At 46.6% G+C, this 21,111-nt stretch overlaps 1 protein-coding gene across 2 annotated transcripts in view; it reads left to right on the top strand.

Annotated features, from left to right (window-relative positions):
- Positions 1 to 21,111, top strand: part of TXNDC11 (thioredoxin domain containing 11) — a 173,360-nt gene that overhangs the window by 80,578 nt on the left and 71,671 nt on the right. For both annotated transcript variants that reach the window (XM_063934304.1, XM_063934305.1), the window contains one exon: positions 1,093 to 1,186. In XM_063934304.1, the coding sequence (XP_063790374.1) occupies positions 1,093 to 1,186 (94 nt within the window). The remainder of the gene's footprint in view (positions 1 to 1,092; positions 1,187 to 21,111) is intronic.

Here is a 21,111-nt window from a genome sequence, read left to right as displayed (position 1 = left end):
TAATTGTTGTGCCCGGAGCTATTCAGTTATCCCCGATAAGCCAGCGCGAGCCTCAGGCAGGATAAAGAAATGTCCGAAGACGGGCTGTTGCTCCTGAAAACACACAGATTTCCCTGAACCTGTGTGTTTTTAGCAGAAAAGGTTTTTGGTTTTTTTTGGGCACCTAAATTGGATCGTCTAAAAACAAAAATACAGGAGAAACATTGCTGGGGAAAAAAAAAAATTCACTCTCTGTTTCTTGTCCTTTAATTGAATTCTCCCCTAATACTTTTTCACGAATTTAAGGTCTTATTCACATTGTTGCTGCTTTCAGAGTTGCTTGTACAGTTGTGTCCTTACACACTGAGCATCTTTACCACAAATGGCGCGAGATGCCTGGCATGACTGAGATGCTCCAAGACGAGTAGTGTACTGCGTTTTTCTTTTCAATTTTGCATTTTAGCTGCATTGCGGACACCGCAAATAGCCGCTGATCATGTGCTAAAGATGAAAGACTGTGACTTTAACCTCTCGGAAATTAGTAAAACCTGTGTACCAAGTCGCAGATGAAGCACAATGGGACTTTTTGAGGAATAGCCGTGGTGGCTCGTATCGGAGCTTTTTTTTTTACACCTAGTCAGAATTGGATCTTGCACCAATATGCAAATGTCACAAGTTCCAGTAGTCCGTGTAAGCTAGCAATGCAGTTTTGTCGCTTAGTTTTATTTATGCAAATTAGCTGCACATTTTGAGCGGAAAATTCAGGACCTGATGCACCAAGAAGTGCTATTTGGTGTGTCTTGAGCCACAGGAAAAAATAACACATCTGTAGTGTTCTATGCACTTAGTTGCAGAGTTCACAGCGCTCCAAAACAAGGCTGTTTAGTGCAATTTGAGGATTAGTGTATGTCGAAACCTCTTTATTTGCAGACTTGGCATGAAACGCTAAAAGGTAAAAATACTGTTGTAAAAGCTACATACATTATATATAAATAGTATATGTTTTGTATAAGTGGGTGAAATCTTAAATAATAAACGCTATAAATACTATGCTATTTTGGGGTTTATGTACTCACTTTTATTTTCTTTTGTATATATCCTTTATTCTTACAGCCTGGGGTCCTTGGCTTTTTTGAGTTCAATGCCTCGCCTCAACCTCCAGGCTATTTGACCTTCTTCAGCTCTGCACTGCACTCATTACAAAAAGGTAAACACCTAGACTGCATACTGCTAACGTGGTTTTGTGATGCTAGTTGCTCTGTCATCAGCTTTTACTGTATAATATCATTAATGTGCCATCCTGTCTGTCTGTAATCTCTATACACCTAAGGGACATACGCAATCAGTGAAATATAGAATTTGACGGCAGATAAGAACCACTTGACCCATCTAGTCTGCCCCCCCCTTTTTTTTTTACCATATTCTTATCGCAAACCTTATTTCCTTGTAAGGATATCCTTATATCTATCCCATGCATGTTCAAATTGCTCTACTGTCTTAGCCTCTACCCCCTCTGATGGGAGGTTATTCCACTTGTCCACTACCCTTTCTGTGAAGTAATTTTTCCTCAAATTTCCCCTGTACCCCCCCCCCCCCCCCCCCGCCCCCCCTCTCCAGTCTCAGTGCTCCTATTGCTTCTCTTCATTTGGAGAAGGTTTCCCTCCTGGACTTTGTTAGAAACTTTCAAATATGTCAAAGGGTATATTCAATTAAGGTCGAAACTGCCATCTTGTCGAAATGACGGCAGTTTTCGACTTTTTCAGGTCGGAAGGGGTTCAGACCTATTCAGTCCCGAGGATTTTTATTCGACAAGTCGGGGAATTCAAATAGTACGTGAATTGGCGGTATAGCTGCCGATTTGCGTACTTCTGCGGGAAACGGGGCCAAAATCGACAGGTTTTGGCCCTGTTTCCGACCATCTCAGTTCGACTTAAAAAAAAAAGTCTAACTGAGGTGAGGGACCTGATAGGAGGAAAGGGAGGGGGGAGCCGCGGGTAGACGGGACAGCAGCGCTACAGCACAGCGCTGCAGGAGGATGTGTCATAGCACACATGTGCTTCTGGCTGACAGGACACCATTAGCTCCTGAAGGGAACTGAACGCTAGCCGTGTCTAGATGCTCACTCCGACAGCACGCCGTCACCCCGTTCACAGAGCCAAAAGTCAGAAGACAGGTGAGTATGAGAAGAATGATCTTCAATCAAGTAAGTGACAGCTGAGGTGCGGCGTGGCTGGCGGGAGCCACACACACAGGCACTGCAGGGCACGGGGGGGAATGCCCCAGGCAGCAAGAAAATACCTCAAACTGGCTAAAAGGGGGCATAAGATGCCGCTGGCACAGCCCTACCCCCGCCAGTATAAATAATAAGTCAATATACTGAGTGTAAGGATGCGCCATTGTGGGGGCGGAGCTTCTTCCTCAGGCAGCCAGCACACTACTCAGCGCCATTTTCTCTCTCTCCTCAGGCTGCAGAGAACACGCTGGTCCTCTCCTTCACTTCTGACAAGTACAGGGTGCTATAAAGGGGGGGCACAAAGCGATTGTGGTGCATTTGATAGTGTATATTACTATTTAAAAGTGCTTTTGGACTGTGGACATACTGTGTTCACAGGCAATATTGGCGCTGGGTTTGTGAACTGGCTGCTCCTATCCTGTGTCCCTCTGACAGATTTTACTGTGGGTCTGTCCCCAAAATAAGTCCCAGTGTGTCTGTGAGTGTGGTGTACACGTGTGAGGCATGTCTGAGGCAGGGAGTTCCTCCCCGGAGGAAGCCATTTTAGGGACACAGAGTTGTAATGTGGTGGCGCTACCGGCACACCAAGAGCCTGCATGGGTGAAAGAGCTAGGTGACAGTATGCATCTGATTAACCGTAGATTGGATAAGTCTGAATCTAAGGCTGCATGCTGGAGAAAATCTGTGGAAGATGTGATTTTTCAGGATGCTGTTATTCCTTATGCGGGCGGCCCCTCTGGGTCACATAAGAAACCATTTGCAAATGTTGTAAACACTGATACCGACACGGATTCTGATTCTTGTGTCGACAATAGTGAATCCAGAGAGATGGATCATAAATTGGCAAAAAGTATACAATAAATGATTGTGGCTATAAGGGACGTGTTGGAGGTTACAGAAAGCACTCCTGTACCTCAGGAGAAAGCTTATTTATGTAAGGAAAAGAAATCCAAAGTCACGTTCCCTCCTTCACACGAACTAAATGCTCTGTTTGAAGGGATGTGGGTGAATCCTGATAAAAAGTTTCGTATTCCCAAAAGGATTCACATAGCTTATCCTTTCCCGGTTGAAGACAGGAAAAAATGGGAGTCACCCCCTGTGTTGTGCTGGGTACACACTGGCAGATATATTGGCCAATCAGTTGGTTGTCCAATATATCTTTTGCTGATCTGCAGGTGTGTACAAGCAATATGTCTGTGAAAGACGTCTTTCACAGATATATTGCATCTGCTGTGCGACACAGCAGATGACCAATATATCTGCAGATATATTAGTGCATCTTTCAGTGTGTATGAACAATCTCCATCTGCTTATATAGCTGCAGATCGATTGAACAGCAGATATGTCTTTAAGATATATTGGTGCATCTTTCTGTGTGTATGAACAACCACCATCTGCAGATATATCTGCAGATCGATTGAACAGCAGATATATCTGCCAGTGTGTACCCAGCTTTAGACAGTGCACTTTCCAGGTTGGCAAAGAAGGTAATTCTCCCTGCTCCTGGCACGGCTTCTCTTAAAGAGCCGTCAGACCGCAAAATGGAAATGACATTGAAATCCATTTATGTTACCAATGGTACACTGCTCAGGCCCACTATTGCCTGCGCATTGGTGAGTCGCGCTATTGAAAAATGGTCAGAAAGCGTGTCATCAGAAATTGACACGATTGATAAAGATGAGATACTCCTTAAGTTAAGGAATATCAAGGACGCTGCCGCCTACATGCTGGAAGCAATGAAGGATATTGGACTCTTGAGTTCACAAGCCGCTACCATGGCAGTATCGGCTAGGTGGGCGTTATGGATTCGCCAGTGGAACGCGGATGCAGATTCCAAAAGAAACATGGAGGCTCTCCCATATAAAGGTGAGGCCTTATTTGGCGATGGCCTGGATGCGTTAGTCTCGGCGGCTACCGCAGGTAAGTCAACATATTTGCCCTCTGCGCCTGCACCGGCAAAAAAGACCTATCACCCGCAAATGCAGTCCTTTCGGCCCAATAAATACAAAAAGACTAGAGGTTCCCCCTTCTTTGCGGGAAGGGAAAAGAAGCCCACACCGGCTCCAGGTTCCCAAGAGCAAAAGTCTACCCCTAATTCTGCCAAATCCCCAGCATGACGCTGGAACTTGCGGGAGGACGCTTGGGTGGGGGCACGTCTCAAACTCTTCAGCCAGGATTGGATTCTGTCTGGCCTGGACCACCGGGTGTTGCAAATAGTATCCCAGGGATACAAACTAGAGTTTCAAGACCTTCCCCCATGCCGATTTTTCAAATCGACCTTGCCAGCTTCTCCGCCAGAGAGAGAAGCAGTAACAGCGGCAATCCCAAAAGTATGTCAAGACCAGGTCATAGTCCTGGTACCGTTGTCACAACAAGGGCGGGGTTTTTATTCAAGCCTCTTTGTTGTTCTAAAGCCGGACGGCTCGGTCAGACCGATCCTAAATGTAAAAGATCTAAATTTCTTCCTGAAAGGGTTTAAGTTCAAGATGGAATCACTTCGGGCGGTGATTGCCAGTCTGGAGGAGGGGGACTACTTGGTGTCGGTGAACATAAAGGATGCTTAACTGCATGTTCCCATTTATCCTCCTCACCAGGCTTATCTGAATTCAGGATTGCCATTACCAATTCCAGACGTTACCTTTCGGTCTCTCCACGGCGCCGAGGGTATTCACCAAGGTGACGGCGGAGATGATGGTCCTCCTTCGTCAGAAAGGAGTCAATATAATCCCTTATCTGGACGACCTCCTGATAAAGGCGAGATCCAGGGAGCAGTTATTACAAAACATATCCCTCTCCCTGTCAATACTCCAACAACACGGGTGGATCATAAATTACCCAAAGTCACAGTTGGAACTGACGACAGGTTGTCTTTCCTCTGGGATGATTCTGGACACAGAAGTTCAGAGAGTATTTCTTCCGCTGGAAAAGGCTCTGGAGATCCAGAAAATGGTAAAACAGATATTGAAACCATCAAGTGTGTCGATCCATCAGTGCATTCGGTTGTTGGGGAAGATGGTGGCGGCCTACGAGGCCATACAGTTTGGCAGGTTCCATGCCAGAGTATTCCAGTGGGACCTGTTGGACAAGTGGTCGGGGTCACACCTACACATACACAGAAAGATAATCCTGTCGTCAAAAACCAGGATTTCGCTCCTGTGGTGGTTGCACAGCTCTCACCTGCTAGAGGGACGCAGGTTCGGGATTCAGGACTGGGTCCTAGTAACCACGGATGCAAGTCTCCGTGGCTGGGGAGCAGTCTCTCAGGGAGAAAACTTCCAGGGACGTTGGTCACAACAGGAAGCCTGCCTTCACGTAAACGTTCTGGAGCTAAGAGCCATTTACAACGGCCTTCAACAAGCGGTACATCTTCTTCAAGACCGTCCCGTGCAGATCCAGGCGGACAATGTAACAGCAGTCGCATACATAAACAGGCAGGGCGGAACGAAAAGCAGAGTGGCAATGGCAGAGGCGACAAAAATCCTCCACTGGGCAGAAAAACATCTACAAGCTCGGTCGGCAATATTCATTTCGGGAGTAGACAACTGGGAAGCAGACTTCCTCAGCAGACACGATCTCCATCCAGGAGAGTGGGGCCTCCACCAAGAAGTCTTCGCAGAGGTGACAAGTCTTTGGGGAGTTCCTCAAATAGACATGATGGCGTCTCGTCTCAACAAGAAGCTTCAGAGATACTGTTCCAGGTCGAGAGACCCTCAAGCAGTAGCAGTGGATGCACTGGTGACCCAGTGGGTGTTTCCATCAGTGTATGTTTTCCCTCCACTTCCGCTGATCCCAAAAGTACTCAGGATCATAAGAAAGACAAGGGTTCGAGCAATCTTCATTGCCCCAGACTGGCCAAGAAGGGCTTGGTACCCAGATCTTCAGCAGTTACTCATAGGAGATCCTTGGCCTCTTCCTCCTCGGGAGGACCTGCTGCAGCAGGGGCCGTGTGTGTACCAAGACTTACCGCGGCTACGTTTGACGGCATGGCTGTTGAGCGCCGGATCCTAGCCAGGAAGGGTATTCCTAAGGAGGTCATCTCCACCCTTATTTAGGCCAGAAAGGGAGTAACGTCAAAACATTACCACCGTATTTGGAGAAAATATGTGTCTTGGTGTGAATCCAAGAAAGCTCCTACGGAAGTGTTTCACTTAGGACGTTTTCTCCATTTTTTTGCAGGATGGTGTGGAGACGGGCCTACGATTGGGATCAATCAAGGTCCAGATTTCGGCCTTGTCAGTGTTCTTCCAAAAACAATTGGCCTCTCTTCCAGAGGTTCAGACCTTCGTGAAAGGGGTTCTGCACATCCAGCCTCCATTCGTGCCTCCAGTGGCACCATGGGACCTTAACGTGGTATTGCTGTTCCTTTAATCGGATTGGTTTGAGACTCTACAAGAGATAGAGTTGAAGTTTCTCACTTGGAAAGTGGTGATGCTTTTGGCATTGGCATCCGCAAGGCGGGTGTCTGAATTGGGGGCCTTGTATCAATAGAGCCCTTACCTGATTTTCCATGAAGATGGGGCAGAGTTGCGAAATCGCCAACATTTTCTTCCAAAGGTGGTTTCTGCTTTTCACATAAACCAACCTATTGTGGTGCCGGTAGTTACTGACACATTCACTGATTCAAAGTCTCTAGATGTGGTTAGAGCTTTGAAAATCTATGTTGCTAGAACAGCTCGTATACGGAAAACAGAGGCTCTGTTTGTTTTGTATGATCACAAGATTGGCTGTCCTGCTTCCAAGCAGACTATTGCACGTTGGATTAGAAATACGATTCAGCAAGCTCATACTACGGCTGGATTGCCGTTACCGACGTCGGTAAAGGCCCACTCCACTAGGAAGGTGGGCTCATCCTGGGCGGCTGCCTGGGGGGTCTCGGCATTACAACTTTGCCGAGCAGCTACTTGGTCAGGGTCAAACACATTTGCTAAGTTCTACAAGTTTGACACCTTGGCCGATGAGGACCTAAAGTTTGGTCAATCGGTGCTGCAGGGTCATCCGCACTCTCCCGCCCATACTGGAGCTTTGGTAGAGACCCCATGGTCTTGATGTTGTCCCCAGCATCCTCTAGGACGTATGAGAAAATAGGATTTTGATAACCTACCGATAAATCCTTTTTCTCCTAGTCCGTAGAGGATGCTGGGTGCCCGCCCCAGTGCGTACTTTACCTGCAGTTTAGTTATTACAGTTACACAAGTTGTGTTATCTTGGTTTCAGCATATTGCTGCAATTAGTTCATGCCTGTTGGCGTGTGTTATGTTGAATGCCATGTGGGTGTGAGTTGGTAGATATCTCACCACTAGTTAAGTAATTCCTTTCCTCGAAATGTCAGTCTCCCTGGGCACAGTTCCTACAACTGAGGTCTGGAGGAGGGGCATAGAGGGAGGAGCCAGTTCACACCCAATGAAAAGTCTTTAGAGTGCCCATGTCTCCTACGGATCCCGTCTATACCCCATGGTCTTGATGTCGTCCCCAGCATCTTCTACGGACTAGGAGAAAAGGATTTACCGGTAGGTTATCAAAATCCTATTGTTTCGCAGCTGCAAGGAAGAGTCCGCGAGAAAAGGGGAACATGCAGGGAAACCCCATTGATTCTGCAGTTTACTCGGAATCAGTGGCTTATCCCTTGTCAACCCCTGATATATCACTCTGGGAAAAGTCTATTTAATGAATAGGTTTGCCCCGCATGGGGCAGTTTATTAGCCACAGGGTTTAGCATTCACATGAGTGTCTGTTCTATCAATCTGTGCATAAACCAGCTATCTGTGATAGATCATCGTTCATGTGCGTCCACCAAGAATAGACCGATGCAGTTCTTGGCTGTTGGACACCGCTTTCTTTCTAGAATGCTGTGCAAGAGCCACACACTGACTGTGTAAACATAACAAAGGACAAAATTGGTTAAGGATAATGTTTCCGATCTGGACTGAATCTGGGTATTTTCATGCCTGAGTGGCGTTTCCTGTTGTAGTATGGCATTTCTGTCTAAAGAGCGCACGATAGGATGGTAGGATCCGTGATTGTCTTATAGAGTTATCTAGGAAGCTATTCTCAGTTCTCCAGCTACAGGGGCCTCCTACTTCTCTCTCTCCTGTTTGTCAACAACAATTCACTGATGCAACAAGATTGGTGGCTGTGTGGGGACCCCTGGAGGGGCCGTAAGCAGCTACTTACCTTATATGGTAGCACTGACCCTGGTAAGAATATGATCTCACATAGGTACTATACTGTCATCAAATTTCCAACAGGATCTTAGCCTGTAAGCTTTAGGTTGGTGTATATGATGACATATACTTATCCCATTCCCCAAAATTGTGGGCAGGTCCTGTAACACTACTAAGTATTTGTGTATGTGCTGAAGAACAGGGCAGTGATTTTTGGGTACAACCTCTTTTCCCGGAATCTGTGAACACCGCTGCCATAGGGTGCCCTCAGCTGCTCAACTTGTCAATTGCAACTTTTCCTCTTCTGTAGCCAATTTGATTAATGCTTATACTGGTGTGGCTATTAAATAACGAGTACATGGCCTTACAGACCTTTATGTGCAGCAAGGAAAAATCATATGCTGCCTTATCTCATGCATGTACAACAGGACCGTGCATGGACGTTAGTATATCGTACCTCTATTATCTGATGGGATACAAGAGGACCAAAGCGTCGGAGGGGTCTGTTAACGCAAGATCTCTCCAGAGACAAAAATATAGGTGCTTTGCATCATTATCCCATCCTGTATCACTGCGATAAGCGTATTCCTAACACATGTTGATAAGTCTACCTCTTAGTGGTGAAGGTCCTAATGCAAAGTTGAAGGTAAACAGTCTGTATACGCATCGTGCTCACAGAATTTGTATGTGTGCCTGCATGCAGAGTTGAACTCGTCTTGCTGTTGCTGTTAGAATCATCCTAATCAGAGAGCACTAGCCTCAACCTGCACTTGGAGCAGAAGACATACTGACAATAGTCATACCTACTGTATGCTTAAGTCCATCTCTGCATTGCCCGCGGTTCCCCTGACTTGCCCTCACAGGACTTTGCTTACATCCCATCCTCTTCCGTCGCAAGTGGACATGTGATTGCAACGCATAAGTCTCTGCATCACACATACGTCTATATGCCCTGTTTCAGAGCAGGCACAGTGCCAAAACCTGCAAATTATGCTTCACAAAGCTTTGTGACCTTCTAGATCTGCACATTGTGACGTCTTTCATATTGATTTATAAGTAAATTATATTTGATTTTGAACAACACTGAATACTGCCCTGTAACAAGAAATAAAGTGTTGAATCACCAGCTGATTTATCATGTGTTGCGCCTGCATTTCCTCTCTCTTGTGCTTTTCTTGGGTCACAGCAAGATTATTATTACTTCAAACGCTAGGCTCCCTTTTGGGATAATAAGCGACTAGTAGAAAATGTCAATGGCAGTAGTCAGCGGGTGGCTGTTAAACTCCAATTTGTTTTTTTCCCTATGAAGCTCAGGACATGACGTTCTCATTTGAAAAATAATCACCAGGCGCTTGCTGCAGGGGTGCATTTAAGAAACCCCTGTAAAGACACACATTTTTGTTTGTGCATGGTTAGCTAAAAGAAAGCAAAATAGACATTTGTTCTGAAATGGGGAACATACTTGAACGCTAAAATCATCCCTTCCATACTAAAAACACATTGGATTCATTTAAGAAATACAGATAATACGGCGGCTTTAGAGTTCCCTACCTACAAGAACACGCTTGTATCCATTTTGCTCAACACCACAAATTGTGCTAGTGTATCAGTCTACTCTTGGTCAACTGGACAGTCAGTCATGCAAACACTTCAGGAGACCCAAAATAGAGAAACAGGGTATCGAAGATTCACTGCAATCAGATCATGACTATTCCCTGTTTCTCTATTTTACCCAAATTAGGAATTCCGGAAACTATTTAATTCCTCTGTTAGTACAACTGTATAACTGTTTTACAGGGAATATAGTGTGACGGGTTATCACCATATGCAAGTCATTTCCTAATCTGGCAGATATCCCAATGTCTGTGGTAGCTTCCTATACAGCTAATGCTGGGCAAACACTATTCAATTATCTGGCCAATATCGTCAGATCGTCCAGATTATTGTACTGTGTATGTGCGCTGTCTATGTCAAAATGTCAAATCCCAAATCGTCTAGCGATAAAATACTTTGTAAGTTACAAGTTGGCCACATTGGGCAGTGTATGCCCTGCCGCGACTGACTGGCGGACATTTCCCATGTTCCTTAACATGGGAAGAATGGGGAAATGTATCCGCCACAGAGAAGGGACCCAGATATTGTGGCCAATACACTGAGATATCTCAGTGGGGCAAATAAACTAAGCCTTGGAGAGTGATAAAGTGCCAAAATATAAACTAACAATCAATCAGCTCCTAGCTGCCATTTTTAAAACAGCCTGTAAACTGGCAGCTAGGAGCTGATCTTCTATCGCTCTCCACTTTACTTCTCTCCAGAACTTAGTACATCACCCTCTCAGTGTATGGCCAGGATAATCTGCTAGGTTCAGGGCTGTCAGATAAAATGTCTGCCAGGCATTATACCTGACCATGTTTGCCCAGCATAACTTGTAAATGTAGACTTTAAGCTCCTTATGGAAATCCTTTTGGACTGAACCAGCAGAGTTAACGCCTAGCTCATCCATTCAGAGCAGGTGGGATTCATTCTAGGTTCCCAAGCTAAACTTATATTAAAAAACAAGACAATTCCTGGCGCTGCGATTACATAGATATGTAAGGGGCCCTACACACTGGCCGACCCGCCGCCGAGCTGCCCGACGGCGGATACGGCCGACGAGCGACCCGGCGGCGGGGGGGCAGTGACGGGGGGAGTGAAGTTTCTTCACTCCCCCCGTCACGCGGCTCCATAGAACTGCAGGCAAATATGGACGAGATCATCCATATTGGCCTGCATGCAAGCCGACGGGGGACCAGCGATGAACGAGCGCGGGACCGCGCATCGTACATCGCTGGAGCCTCCACACTGAAAGATATGAACGAGTTCTCGTTCATTTATGAACGAGATCGTTCATATCTTTCAAAAAATCGGCCACTGTGTAGGGCCTATAAGCTGCTCTCTCAGGGGCAATTGGTTCTTTACCCCTATAATGGAAACTAAAAGAAAAAACAGACGAGAGAGCGCTAATCACATCTAATGTGGATTTTTATTTTTCCAATATCAATGATTCTAAACTTAATGCCGGCCGGCAGTACATAAAAACATACTAAAAAATCACAATATAACCCTAAAAACCAATTGATCAATAATTATACTCTGAATGATTAATTACACGTGCACATATAGGTATAGCTGCCCCACTTTGTTTGGATCACTTTCCTTATTTGTTAAGTATCCAAGGCTTCTAATATGTCTCAAGTAAAACAGATACTATGTAAATAACTTGTGTCCAACAATGTATCTCTTATACTCAGATATACTGCTCATAAGCTTCCCAAACTCATACTGGACCGTATGAATAAATATGAACTTTAAAAAGTGCTTCTGTCCATAAGTCCGTTAGTCTGATTGATGAAGCATATATTAGTAGTAATAGATTAAGTACCTCCTTGCTCCCAGCTGGTTAGTGGTATTAGAGCAATTCATGCAAAGCTGATTATAAATGATAGTCACTGTACTGCAGTAATCTGTAGATAAAAATACTGGTATACCGTACAAGCGCCTCTGTTCAGTCACAATGCATGTGATAATCCTCCTGGCTAATTTCTCACAGGTTACTTATATTAAAGTTGATTAATGTACTTAATGTGACCATCTCTTGAATACTCTCCACCAAAGGAGGGAATTCAATTGGGTGCGAGGTAAAATACCTTGCGTACGTTATGGCCAATTTCTTATTGCCACGCTCCAGATACCTGCAGTATCCAATAAAAAATAAAAAAATAGTCCTTTTGGTCTTCAGAGCAAAAAGCTCTAATACTCGCCTGTCCAGTGGCCCTCACCTGTCCAGTGGCACTCTGTGAATTTCTGCGGTAACTGGTGGACTCCTCCATCTTTACACTGGTGTGGGGGCTGCTGGTAGATGTACAGTGCATCCGTATTCACAGCGCTTCACTTTCTCAACATTTTGTTATATTACAGTCTTATTCCAAAATGGAATAAATAAATTTTTCCCTCAAAATTCTACACACAATACCCCATAATGACAGCGTGAAAAAAGATTTTTTTGTTGAGATTTTTGCACATTTATTTAAAAAAAAAAAGAAAATCACATAAGTATTCACAGCCTTTGCTCTATACTTTGTTGATGCACTTTTGGCAACAATTACAACCTCAAGTAATTTTAAATATTATGCCACAAGCTTGGCACACCTATCTTTGGGCAGTTTCACCCATTTCTCTTTGCAGTACCTCTCAAGCTCCATTAGGTTGGATGGGAAGCGTCGGTGCACAGCTATTTTCAGATATCTCCAGAGATGTTCTATCGGATTCAAGTTTAGGCTCCACCTGTGCCACTCAAGGACATTCAGAGTTGTCCTGAAGCCACTCCTTTGATATTTTAGCTGTGTTCTTAGGGTCATTGTCTTGCTGAAAGATGAACCGTTGCTCCAGTCTGAGGTCAAGAGCGTTCTGGAGCAGGTTTTCATCCAGGATGTCTCTGTACATTGCTGCATCCATCTTTCCCTCTATCCTGACAAGTCTCCCAGTTCCTGCCACTGAAAAACATCCCCACAGCATGATGCTTCCACCACCATGCTTCACTGTAGGGATGGTATTGGCCTGGTGATGATCGGTACCTGGTTTCCTCCAAACATGACTCCTGGCATTCACGCCAAAGAGTTCAATCTTTGTGTCATCAGGCCAGAGGATTTTGTTTCTCATGGTCAGAGTCCTTCAGGCAACGAACTTGGTCAATTCAGCAAACGCTTAGTCATATTCACAAATTCGCTCTGTACTTAACTCATGTACTCAAACTATCCTTCGTGTGTTCTCCTTCCTACATGTTTCTTGTCGTATGTCCTTTTCTGTCTGGGAGCTATGGTTATCGGAAACAGCTTCCTTGTGTATTATGTACTGATATACTTGGCAATAAACTGCTTCTGATTCAGATGCATTTTGGCAAACTCCAGGCAGGTTGCCATGTGCTTTTTACTAGGGAATGGCTTCTGTCTGGCCACTCTACCATACAGGCCTGATTGGTGGATTGCTGCAGAGATGGTTTTCCTTCTGATCAGTGGAAACAGGATGCACCTGAGCTCAATTTTGAGCTTCATGGCAGAGGCTGTGAATACTTATGTACATGTGATTTCTTAGTTTTTTATTTTTAATAAAGTTGCAAAAATCTAAAAAACAAACAAACTTTTTCACGTTGTCATTATGGGGTATTGTGTGTTGAATTTTGAGGGAAAAAAATAATTTATTCCAGTTTGAAATAAGGATGTAATATAACAAAATGTGGAAAAAGTGAAGCGCTGTGATTACTTTCCGGATGCACTGTATATATACAGGTTGAGTATCCCATATCCAAATATTCCGAAATACGGAATATTCTGAAATACGGACTTTTGACACTGCAGACTTCTGTGGCACCTTGCTTACTGATAATGATTGCTGGAAACACCTTTTTGTGCTTAACATAAGAAAAAGGGTTTGTTTTATTAACACTTATTAAAAAATAAAAATACATAAATTAGGAACTAGCATTTTATATTTATATCTTACAGGCATTTTTACACCCTCTCTGTTAAAGTTCATAAAACGTGGTTGGTGATGTGTCCAATAAATAGTGTTCACTCTAGGTGTCTTTCACAGGGCGCCGTGCCCCTTTTTTAGACAACTGAATGCCGCCCTACCCGTTTGTGTGCTCCCGCCCCGCACTTTGCTGCCCGCCGGACGCCGCCGGACACATTAAGCACACTGCCAGTAATCTCACCGTCTCCCTGCATGAGAGACAGAGACCTCCCCGTCCCGTCCGTCTCGTCCCGCCCGTCCTTAGCTGTCAGCCACCGCAGCTCCCCTCCTCTGCGAGAGACAGGAGGGCTGGGTTTGCCTCTCCCACCGAGGCAAACCCAGCCCTCCCTCCTCTGTGTACAAGGATCAGTGTGGTGGCCATTTTAAACTAGCTCCGCGGTATGTGAGGGGGGACTGGCGCGATCAACTCCCGCAGCATCAGCCCCCAGTAAGTAAAATTGGCAGAAAAAAAAGCGGAGATCAAAAATGTGCCCTACCTGGTGCAGTGTGTCTCAGTGCTCTCTACCTGGTGCAGTGTGTCTCAGTGCTCTCTACCTGGTGCAATGTGTCTCAGTGCTCTCTACCTGGTGCAGTGTGTCTCAGTGCTCTCTACCTGGTGCAATGTGTCTCAGTGCTCTCTACCTGGTGCAGTGTGTCTCAGTGCTCTCTACCTAGTGCAGTGTGTCTCAGTGCTCTCTACCTGGTGCAGTGTGTCTCAGTGCTCTCTACCTGGTGCAGTGTGTCTCAGTGCTCTCTACCTGGTGCAATGTGTCTCAGTGCTCTCTACCTGGTGCAATGTTTCTCAGTGCTCTCTACCTGGTGCAGTGTGTCTCAGTGCTCTCTGCCTGGTGCAGTGTGTCTCAGTGCTCTCTGCCTGGTGCAGTGTGTCTCAGTGATCTCTACCTGGTGCAATGTGTATAACGTGCTCTGCCTGGCGCAAAGTGTAGAATGTGCTCTATCTGGTGCAATATGTATAACGTGCTCTACCTGTCGCAGTGTGTATAGGAGGTTCTACCTGGTGCAGTGTGTATTAGCTGCACTACTGTGTGGTGTAATGTGAATTGCCACTATTATGTGGCCATGCCCCTTCCCCACGAAAAACAACGCCCCTAAATTTCTCTGACGTCCTTGTGGATGCTGGGAACTCCGTAAGGACCATGGGGAATAGACGGGCTCCGCAGGAGACTGGGCACTCTAAAGAAAAGATTAGGTACTATCTGGTGTGCACTGGCTCCTCCCTCTATGCCCCTCCTCCAGAACTCAGTTAGAATCTGTGCCCGGCCAGAGCTGGGTGCTCCTAGTGGGCTCTCCTGAGCTTACTAGTAAAGAAAGTATTTATTAGGTTTTTTATTTTCAGTGAGCTTCTGCTGGCAACAGACTCACTGCTACGTGGGACTAAGGGGAGAGAAGCAAACCTACCTGCTTGCAGCTAGTTTGTGCTTCTTAGGCTACTGGACACCATTAGCTCCAGAGGGTTCGAACACAGGCACCTGTCCTCGATCGTCCGTTCCCGGAGCCGCGCCGCCGTCCCCCTTGCAGAGCCAGAAGAACAGAAGCTGGAAGACGACGAAATCGGCGGCTGAAGACTCCTGTCTTCATTAAGGTAGCGCACAGCACCGCCCTGGGCTGCAATTGAAGTACCTTTGGCATAAAAACATACATATATACAGTCTAGCACTATATATATATGTAAAAAACCCCGCCATTTTTTTACATGAAAAGCGAGACAGAAGCCCGCCACTGAGGGAGCGGGGCCTTCTTCCTCAGCACACCAGCGCCATTTTCTCTTCACAGCTCCGCTGGAAGCAGCTCCCCAGGCTCTCCCCTGCAGTATCCAGGTACAAGACGGCTGAAAAAGAGAGGGGTGGGCACATAAATTTAGGCGCAAACAATACCAAAAAAAAAGCAGCTATTGGGTAAATCACTTATTAGCAGTGAAAATCCCTGTGTTATATAGCGCTGTGGTGTGTGCTGGCATACTCTCTCTCTGTCTCCCCAAAGGACTTTGTGGAGTCCTGTCCTCAGTCTGAGCATTCCCTGTGTGTGTGCGGTGTGTCGGTACGGCTGTGTCGACATGTTTGATGAGGAAGGTTACGTGGAGGCGGAGCAAGGGCAGTTAAGTGTGGTATCGCCCCCGTCGGGGTCGACACCTGATTGGATGGATATGTGGAAGGTCTTAAATGACAATGTAAACTCCTTACATAAAAGGTTTGATGACGCTGCAGCCTTGGGACAGCCGGGGGTCTCAGCCCGCGCCTGCCCAGGCGACTCAGAAACCGTCAGGGGCTCATAAACGCCCTCTATCTCAGATAGTTGACACAGATGCCGACACGGAGTCCGACTCCAGTATCGACGATGATGAGGCACATTTACAGTCTAAAATGACCAAGGCCATCCGATACATGATTATTGCAATGAAAGATGTATTACACATTTCTGAGAGTAACCCGGTTAATACCAAGAGGGTTTATATGTTTGGGGAGAAAAAGCAGCCAGTGACTTTTCCCCCATCTGATGAATTAAATGAATTGTGTGAAGAAGCGTGGAGTTCCCCTGATAAGAAATTAGTGATTTCTAAGAGGTTACTGATGGCGTACCATTTCCCGCCAACGGACAGGTTACGTTGGGAAACATCCCCTAGGGTGGACAAGGCGCTGACACGCTTATCTAAAAAGGTGGCCCTGCCGTCTCAGGATACGGCCGCCCTAAAGGAGCCTGCGGATAGAAAGCAGGAAGCTATCCTGAAGTCAGTGTATACACACTCTGGTACTCTACTGAGACCTGCTATTGCTTCAGCCTGGATGTGTAGTGCTGTAGCAGCGTGGACAGATACTCTGTTAGACGACATAGATTCCCTCGACAGAGATACTGTTTTGCTAACCCTGGGCCATATCAAAGACGTCGTCTTATATATGCGAGATGCTCAGAGGGACATTTGCCTGCTGGGCTCTAGAATTAATGCTATGTCCATTTCTGCCAGGAGGGTCTTATGGACTCGGCAATGGACAGGAGATGCTGATTCTAAAAAACACATGGAGGTTTTGCCTTATAAGGGTGAGGAATTGTTTGGGGACGGTCTGTCGGACCTCGTGTTTACAACGACAGCTGGAAAGTCGACTTTCTTGCCTCAGGTTTCCTCACAGCCAAAGAAAGCACCGTATTATCAAATGCAGTCCTTTCGTTCCCAAAAAGGCAAGAGGGTCAGTGGCGCATCCTTTCTTGCCAGAAGCAGGGGTAGAGGTTAGAAGCTGCACCATGCAGCCAGTTCCCAGGAACAAAAGTCCTCCCCTGCTTCCACTAAGTCCACCGCATGACGTTGGGGCTCCACAGGCGGAGCCAGGTGCGGTGGGGGCGCGTCTCCGAAACTTCAGCAGCCAATGGGTTCGCTCACAGGTGGATCTCGGGGCTATACAAATTGTATCTCAGGGATACAAGCTGGAATTCGAAGCGACTCCCCCCCTGCCGTTACCTCAAATCAGCCTTGCCAGCTTCCCCCATGGAAAGGGAGGTAGTGCTGGCGGCAATTCACAAGCTGTACCTCCAGCAAGTGATTGTCAGGGTCCCCCTCCTTCAACAGGGAAGGGGTTACTATTCCACAATGTTTGTGGTACCGAAACCGGACGGTTCGGTGAGACTCATTCTGAATTTAAAGTCCTTGAACACTTATATAAAGAAATTCAAGTTCAAAATGGAATCGCTCAGAGCGGTTATTGCAAGCCTGGAAGAGGGGGATTATATGGTGTCGCTGGACATCAAAGATGCTTACTTGCATGTCCCCATTTACCCTCCTCACCAGGAGTACCTCAGGTTTGTGGTACAGGACTGTCATTACCAATTCCAGACGTTGCCGTTTGGCCTGTCCACGGCACCGAGAATATTTACCAAGGTAATGGCCGAAATGATGATACTCCTTCAAAGAAAGGGAGTTATAATTATCCCGTACTTGGACGATCTCCTCATAAAGGCGAGGTCCAGGGAGCAGTTGTTGATCAGCGTAACACTCTCTCAGGAAGTGTTACTACAGCACGGCTGGATTCTGAATGTTCCAAAGTCGCAGCTGATTCCTACGACGCGTCTGCTTTTCCTGGGCATGATTCTGGACACAGAACAGAAGAAGGTGTTTCTTCCGGTGGAGAAGGCCCAGGAATTAGCATCTCTGGTCAGGGACATCCTGAAACCAAAACAGGTATCGGTGCATCACTGCACGCGAGTCCTGGGAAAGATGGTGGCTTCATACGAAGCCATTCCCTTCGGCAGGTTCCATGCAAGGATCTTTCAGTGGGATCTGTTGGACAAGTGGTCCGGATCGCATCTTCAGATGCATCGGCTGATCACCCTGTCCCCAAGGGCCAGGGTGTCTCTTCTGTGGTGGCTGCAGAGTGCTCACCTTCTCGAGGGCCGCAGGTTTGGCATACAGGACTGGGTCCTGGTGACCACGGATGCAAGCCTCCGAGGATGGGGGGCAGTCACTCAGGGAAGAAACTTCCAAGGGCTGTGGTCAAGTCTGGAGACTTCTCTCCACATAAATATACTGGAACTAAGGGCCATTTACAACGCCCTGAGTCAAGCAGAGCCCCTGCTTCGAAACCGGCCAGTGCTGATTCAGTCAGACAACATCACGGCGATCGCCCATGTAAACCGCCAGGGCGGCACAAGAAGCAGGATGGCAATGGCGGAAGCCACAAAGATTCTTCGGTGGGCGGAGAATCACGTGCAAGCACTGTCAGCAGTGTTCATTCCGGGAGTGGACAACTGGGAAGCAGACTTCCTCAGCAGACACGACCTCCACCCGGGAGAGTGGGGACTTCATCAAGAAGTCTTCACACAGATCGCAAAGCGATGGGAACTGCCACAGGTGGACATGATGGCGTCCCGCCTCAACAAAAAGCTAAAGAGATATTGCGCCAGGTCAAGGGACCCTCAGGCGATAGCTGTGGACGCCCTAGTGACACCGTGGGTGTACCAGTCGGTATATGCGTTTCCTCCTCTTCCTCTCATACCCAAGGTACTGAGAATAGTAAGAAAGAGGAATAAGAACAATACTCATTGTTCCGGATTGGCCAAGAAGGGCTTGGTACCCGGAACTGCAAGAAATGCGCACAGAGGACCCATGGCCTCTGCCTCTCAGTCAGGACCTGCTGCAACAAGGGCCCTGTCTGTTCCAAGACTTACCGCGGCTGCGTTTGACGGCATGGCGGTTGAACGCCGGATCCTAGCTGAAAAAGGCATTCCGGATGAAGTTATTCCTACGCTGATAAAGGCTAGGAAAGACGTGACAGCAAAGCATTATCACCGTATATGGCGAAAATATGTTGCTTGGTGTGAGGCCAGGAAGCCTCTACAGAGGAATTCCAGCTGGGTCGTTTCCTGCACTTCCTACAGTCAGTGGTGACTATGGGCCTAAAATTGGGGTCCATAAAGGTCCAGATTTCGGCCCTATCCATTTTCTTTCAAAAAGAACTGGCTTCACTGCCTGAGGTTCAGACGTTTGTTAAGGGAGTGCTGCATATTCAGCCCCCTTTTGTGCCACCAGTGGCACCCTGGGATCTTAACGTTGTGGTTTGAGCCACTTAGGACCGTGTAACTAAAGTATCTCACGTGGAAAGTGGTCATGCTGTTGGCCTCGGCATCGGCTAGGCGTGTGTTGGAATTGGCGGCTTTGTCATGTAAAAGATCTTCCGTATGGACAGGGCAGAATTGAGGACTCGTCCCCAATTTCTCCCAAAGGTGGTATCATCGTTTCATTTGAACCAACCTATTGTGGTGCCTGCGGCTACTCGGGACTTGGAGGACTCCAAGTTACTGGACGTAGTCAGGGCTTTGAAAATATGTTTCCAAAACGGCTGGAGTCAGGAAGACTGACTCGCTGTTTATCCTGCATGCACCCAACAAGCTGGGTGCTCCTGCTTCAAAGCAAACTATTGCTCGCTGGATCTGTAGCACGATTCAGCAGGCTCATTCTGCGGCTGGATTGCCGCATCCAAAATCGGTGAAGGCCCATTCCACAAGGAAGGTGGGCTCTTCTTGGGCGGCTGCCCGAGGGGTCTCGGCTTTACAGCTTTGCCGAGCAGCTACTTGGTCGGGTTCAAACACATTTGCAAAGTTCTACAAGTTTGATACCCTGGCTGAGGAGGACCTTGTGTTTGCTCATTCGGTGCTGCAGAGTCATCCGCACTCTCCCGCCCGTTTGGGAGCTTTGGTATAATCCCCATGGTCCTTACGGAGTTCCCAGCATCCACTAGGACGTCAGAGAAAATAAGAATTTACTCACCGGTAATTCTATTTCTCGTAGTCCGTAGTGGATGCTGGGCGCCCGTCCCAAGTGCGGACTTTGTGCAATACTTGTATATAGTTATTGCTTAACTATAGGGTTATTGTTCTGAGCCATCTGTTGAATGAGGCTCAGTTGTTGTTCATACTGTTAACTGGGTATAGTTATCACGAGTTGTACGGTGTGATTGGTGTGGCTAGTATGAGTCTTACCCGGGATTCCAAATCCTTTCCTTGTAATGTCAGCTCTTCCGGGCACAGTTTCCCTAACTGAGGTCTGGAGGAGGGGCATAGAGGGAGGAGCCAGTGCACACCAGATATAGTACCTAATCTTTCTTTTAAGAGTGCCCAGTCTCCTGCGGAGCCCGTCTATTCCCCATGGTCCTTACGGAGTACCCAGCATCCACTACGGACTACGAGAAATAGAATTACCGGTGAATAAATTCTTATTTTTTCTACAACAAGCACTGCTTGCAAGAGATCATGGCCATACACTGAGATATGTTACCGCGTGTTGCCACGATATCTGCATTCCTTCCCTTGCAGAGGAAGCATTTCCCGGTTCCTCCCCTGTCAAGGAACAGGGAAAATGTTGGGTGGGAAATTGTAGAGTGTATGCCCAGCATAAGTAAGTATACACCATAAACACTACAAAGTGTCATTGTACCACATGTAGCGTTCAAAGGAAAAAAAGATAACCAAACAAACAAATAAATAAAATGGAGGAGGCGGGGTGGGGGTTATTTTCATTCTTTAATTATGTGTTTAACATTTTTTTTTTCCATGACCCTATTCAGATATTGCACTGTTTCATAATATATATAATCAATTGTAAGCAATTTTACAAAAGTCATAGTTTCACGTGATAGTGTCCACTGGATAAACAGAAAATCAGTTTCAGCATATGCCTGGAATAAAAAC

This window comes from Pseudophryne corroboree, chromosome 7 (genome assembly GCF_028390025.1).
Source record: "Pseudophryne corroboree isolate aPseCor3 chromosome 7, aPseCor3.hap2, whole genome shotgun sequence".
In the NCBI taxonomy this organism is placed as follows: domain Eukaryota; kingdom Metazoa; phylum Chordata; class Amphibia; order Anura; family Myobatrachidae; genus Pseudophryne; species Pseudophryne corroboree.
The sequence above is the reverse complement of the archived record's forward strand: the minus strand, read 5'-3'. Positions and strand labels throughout refer to the sequence as shown.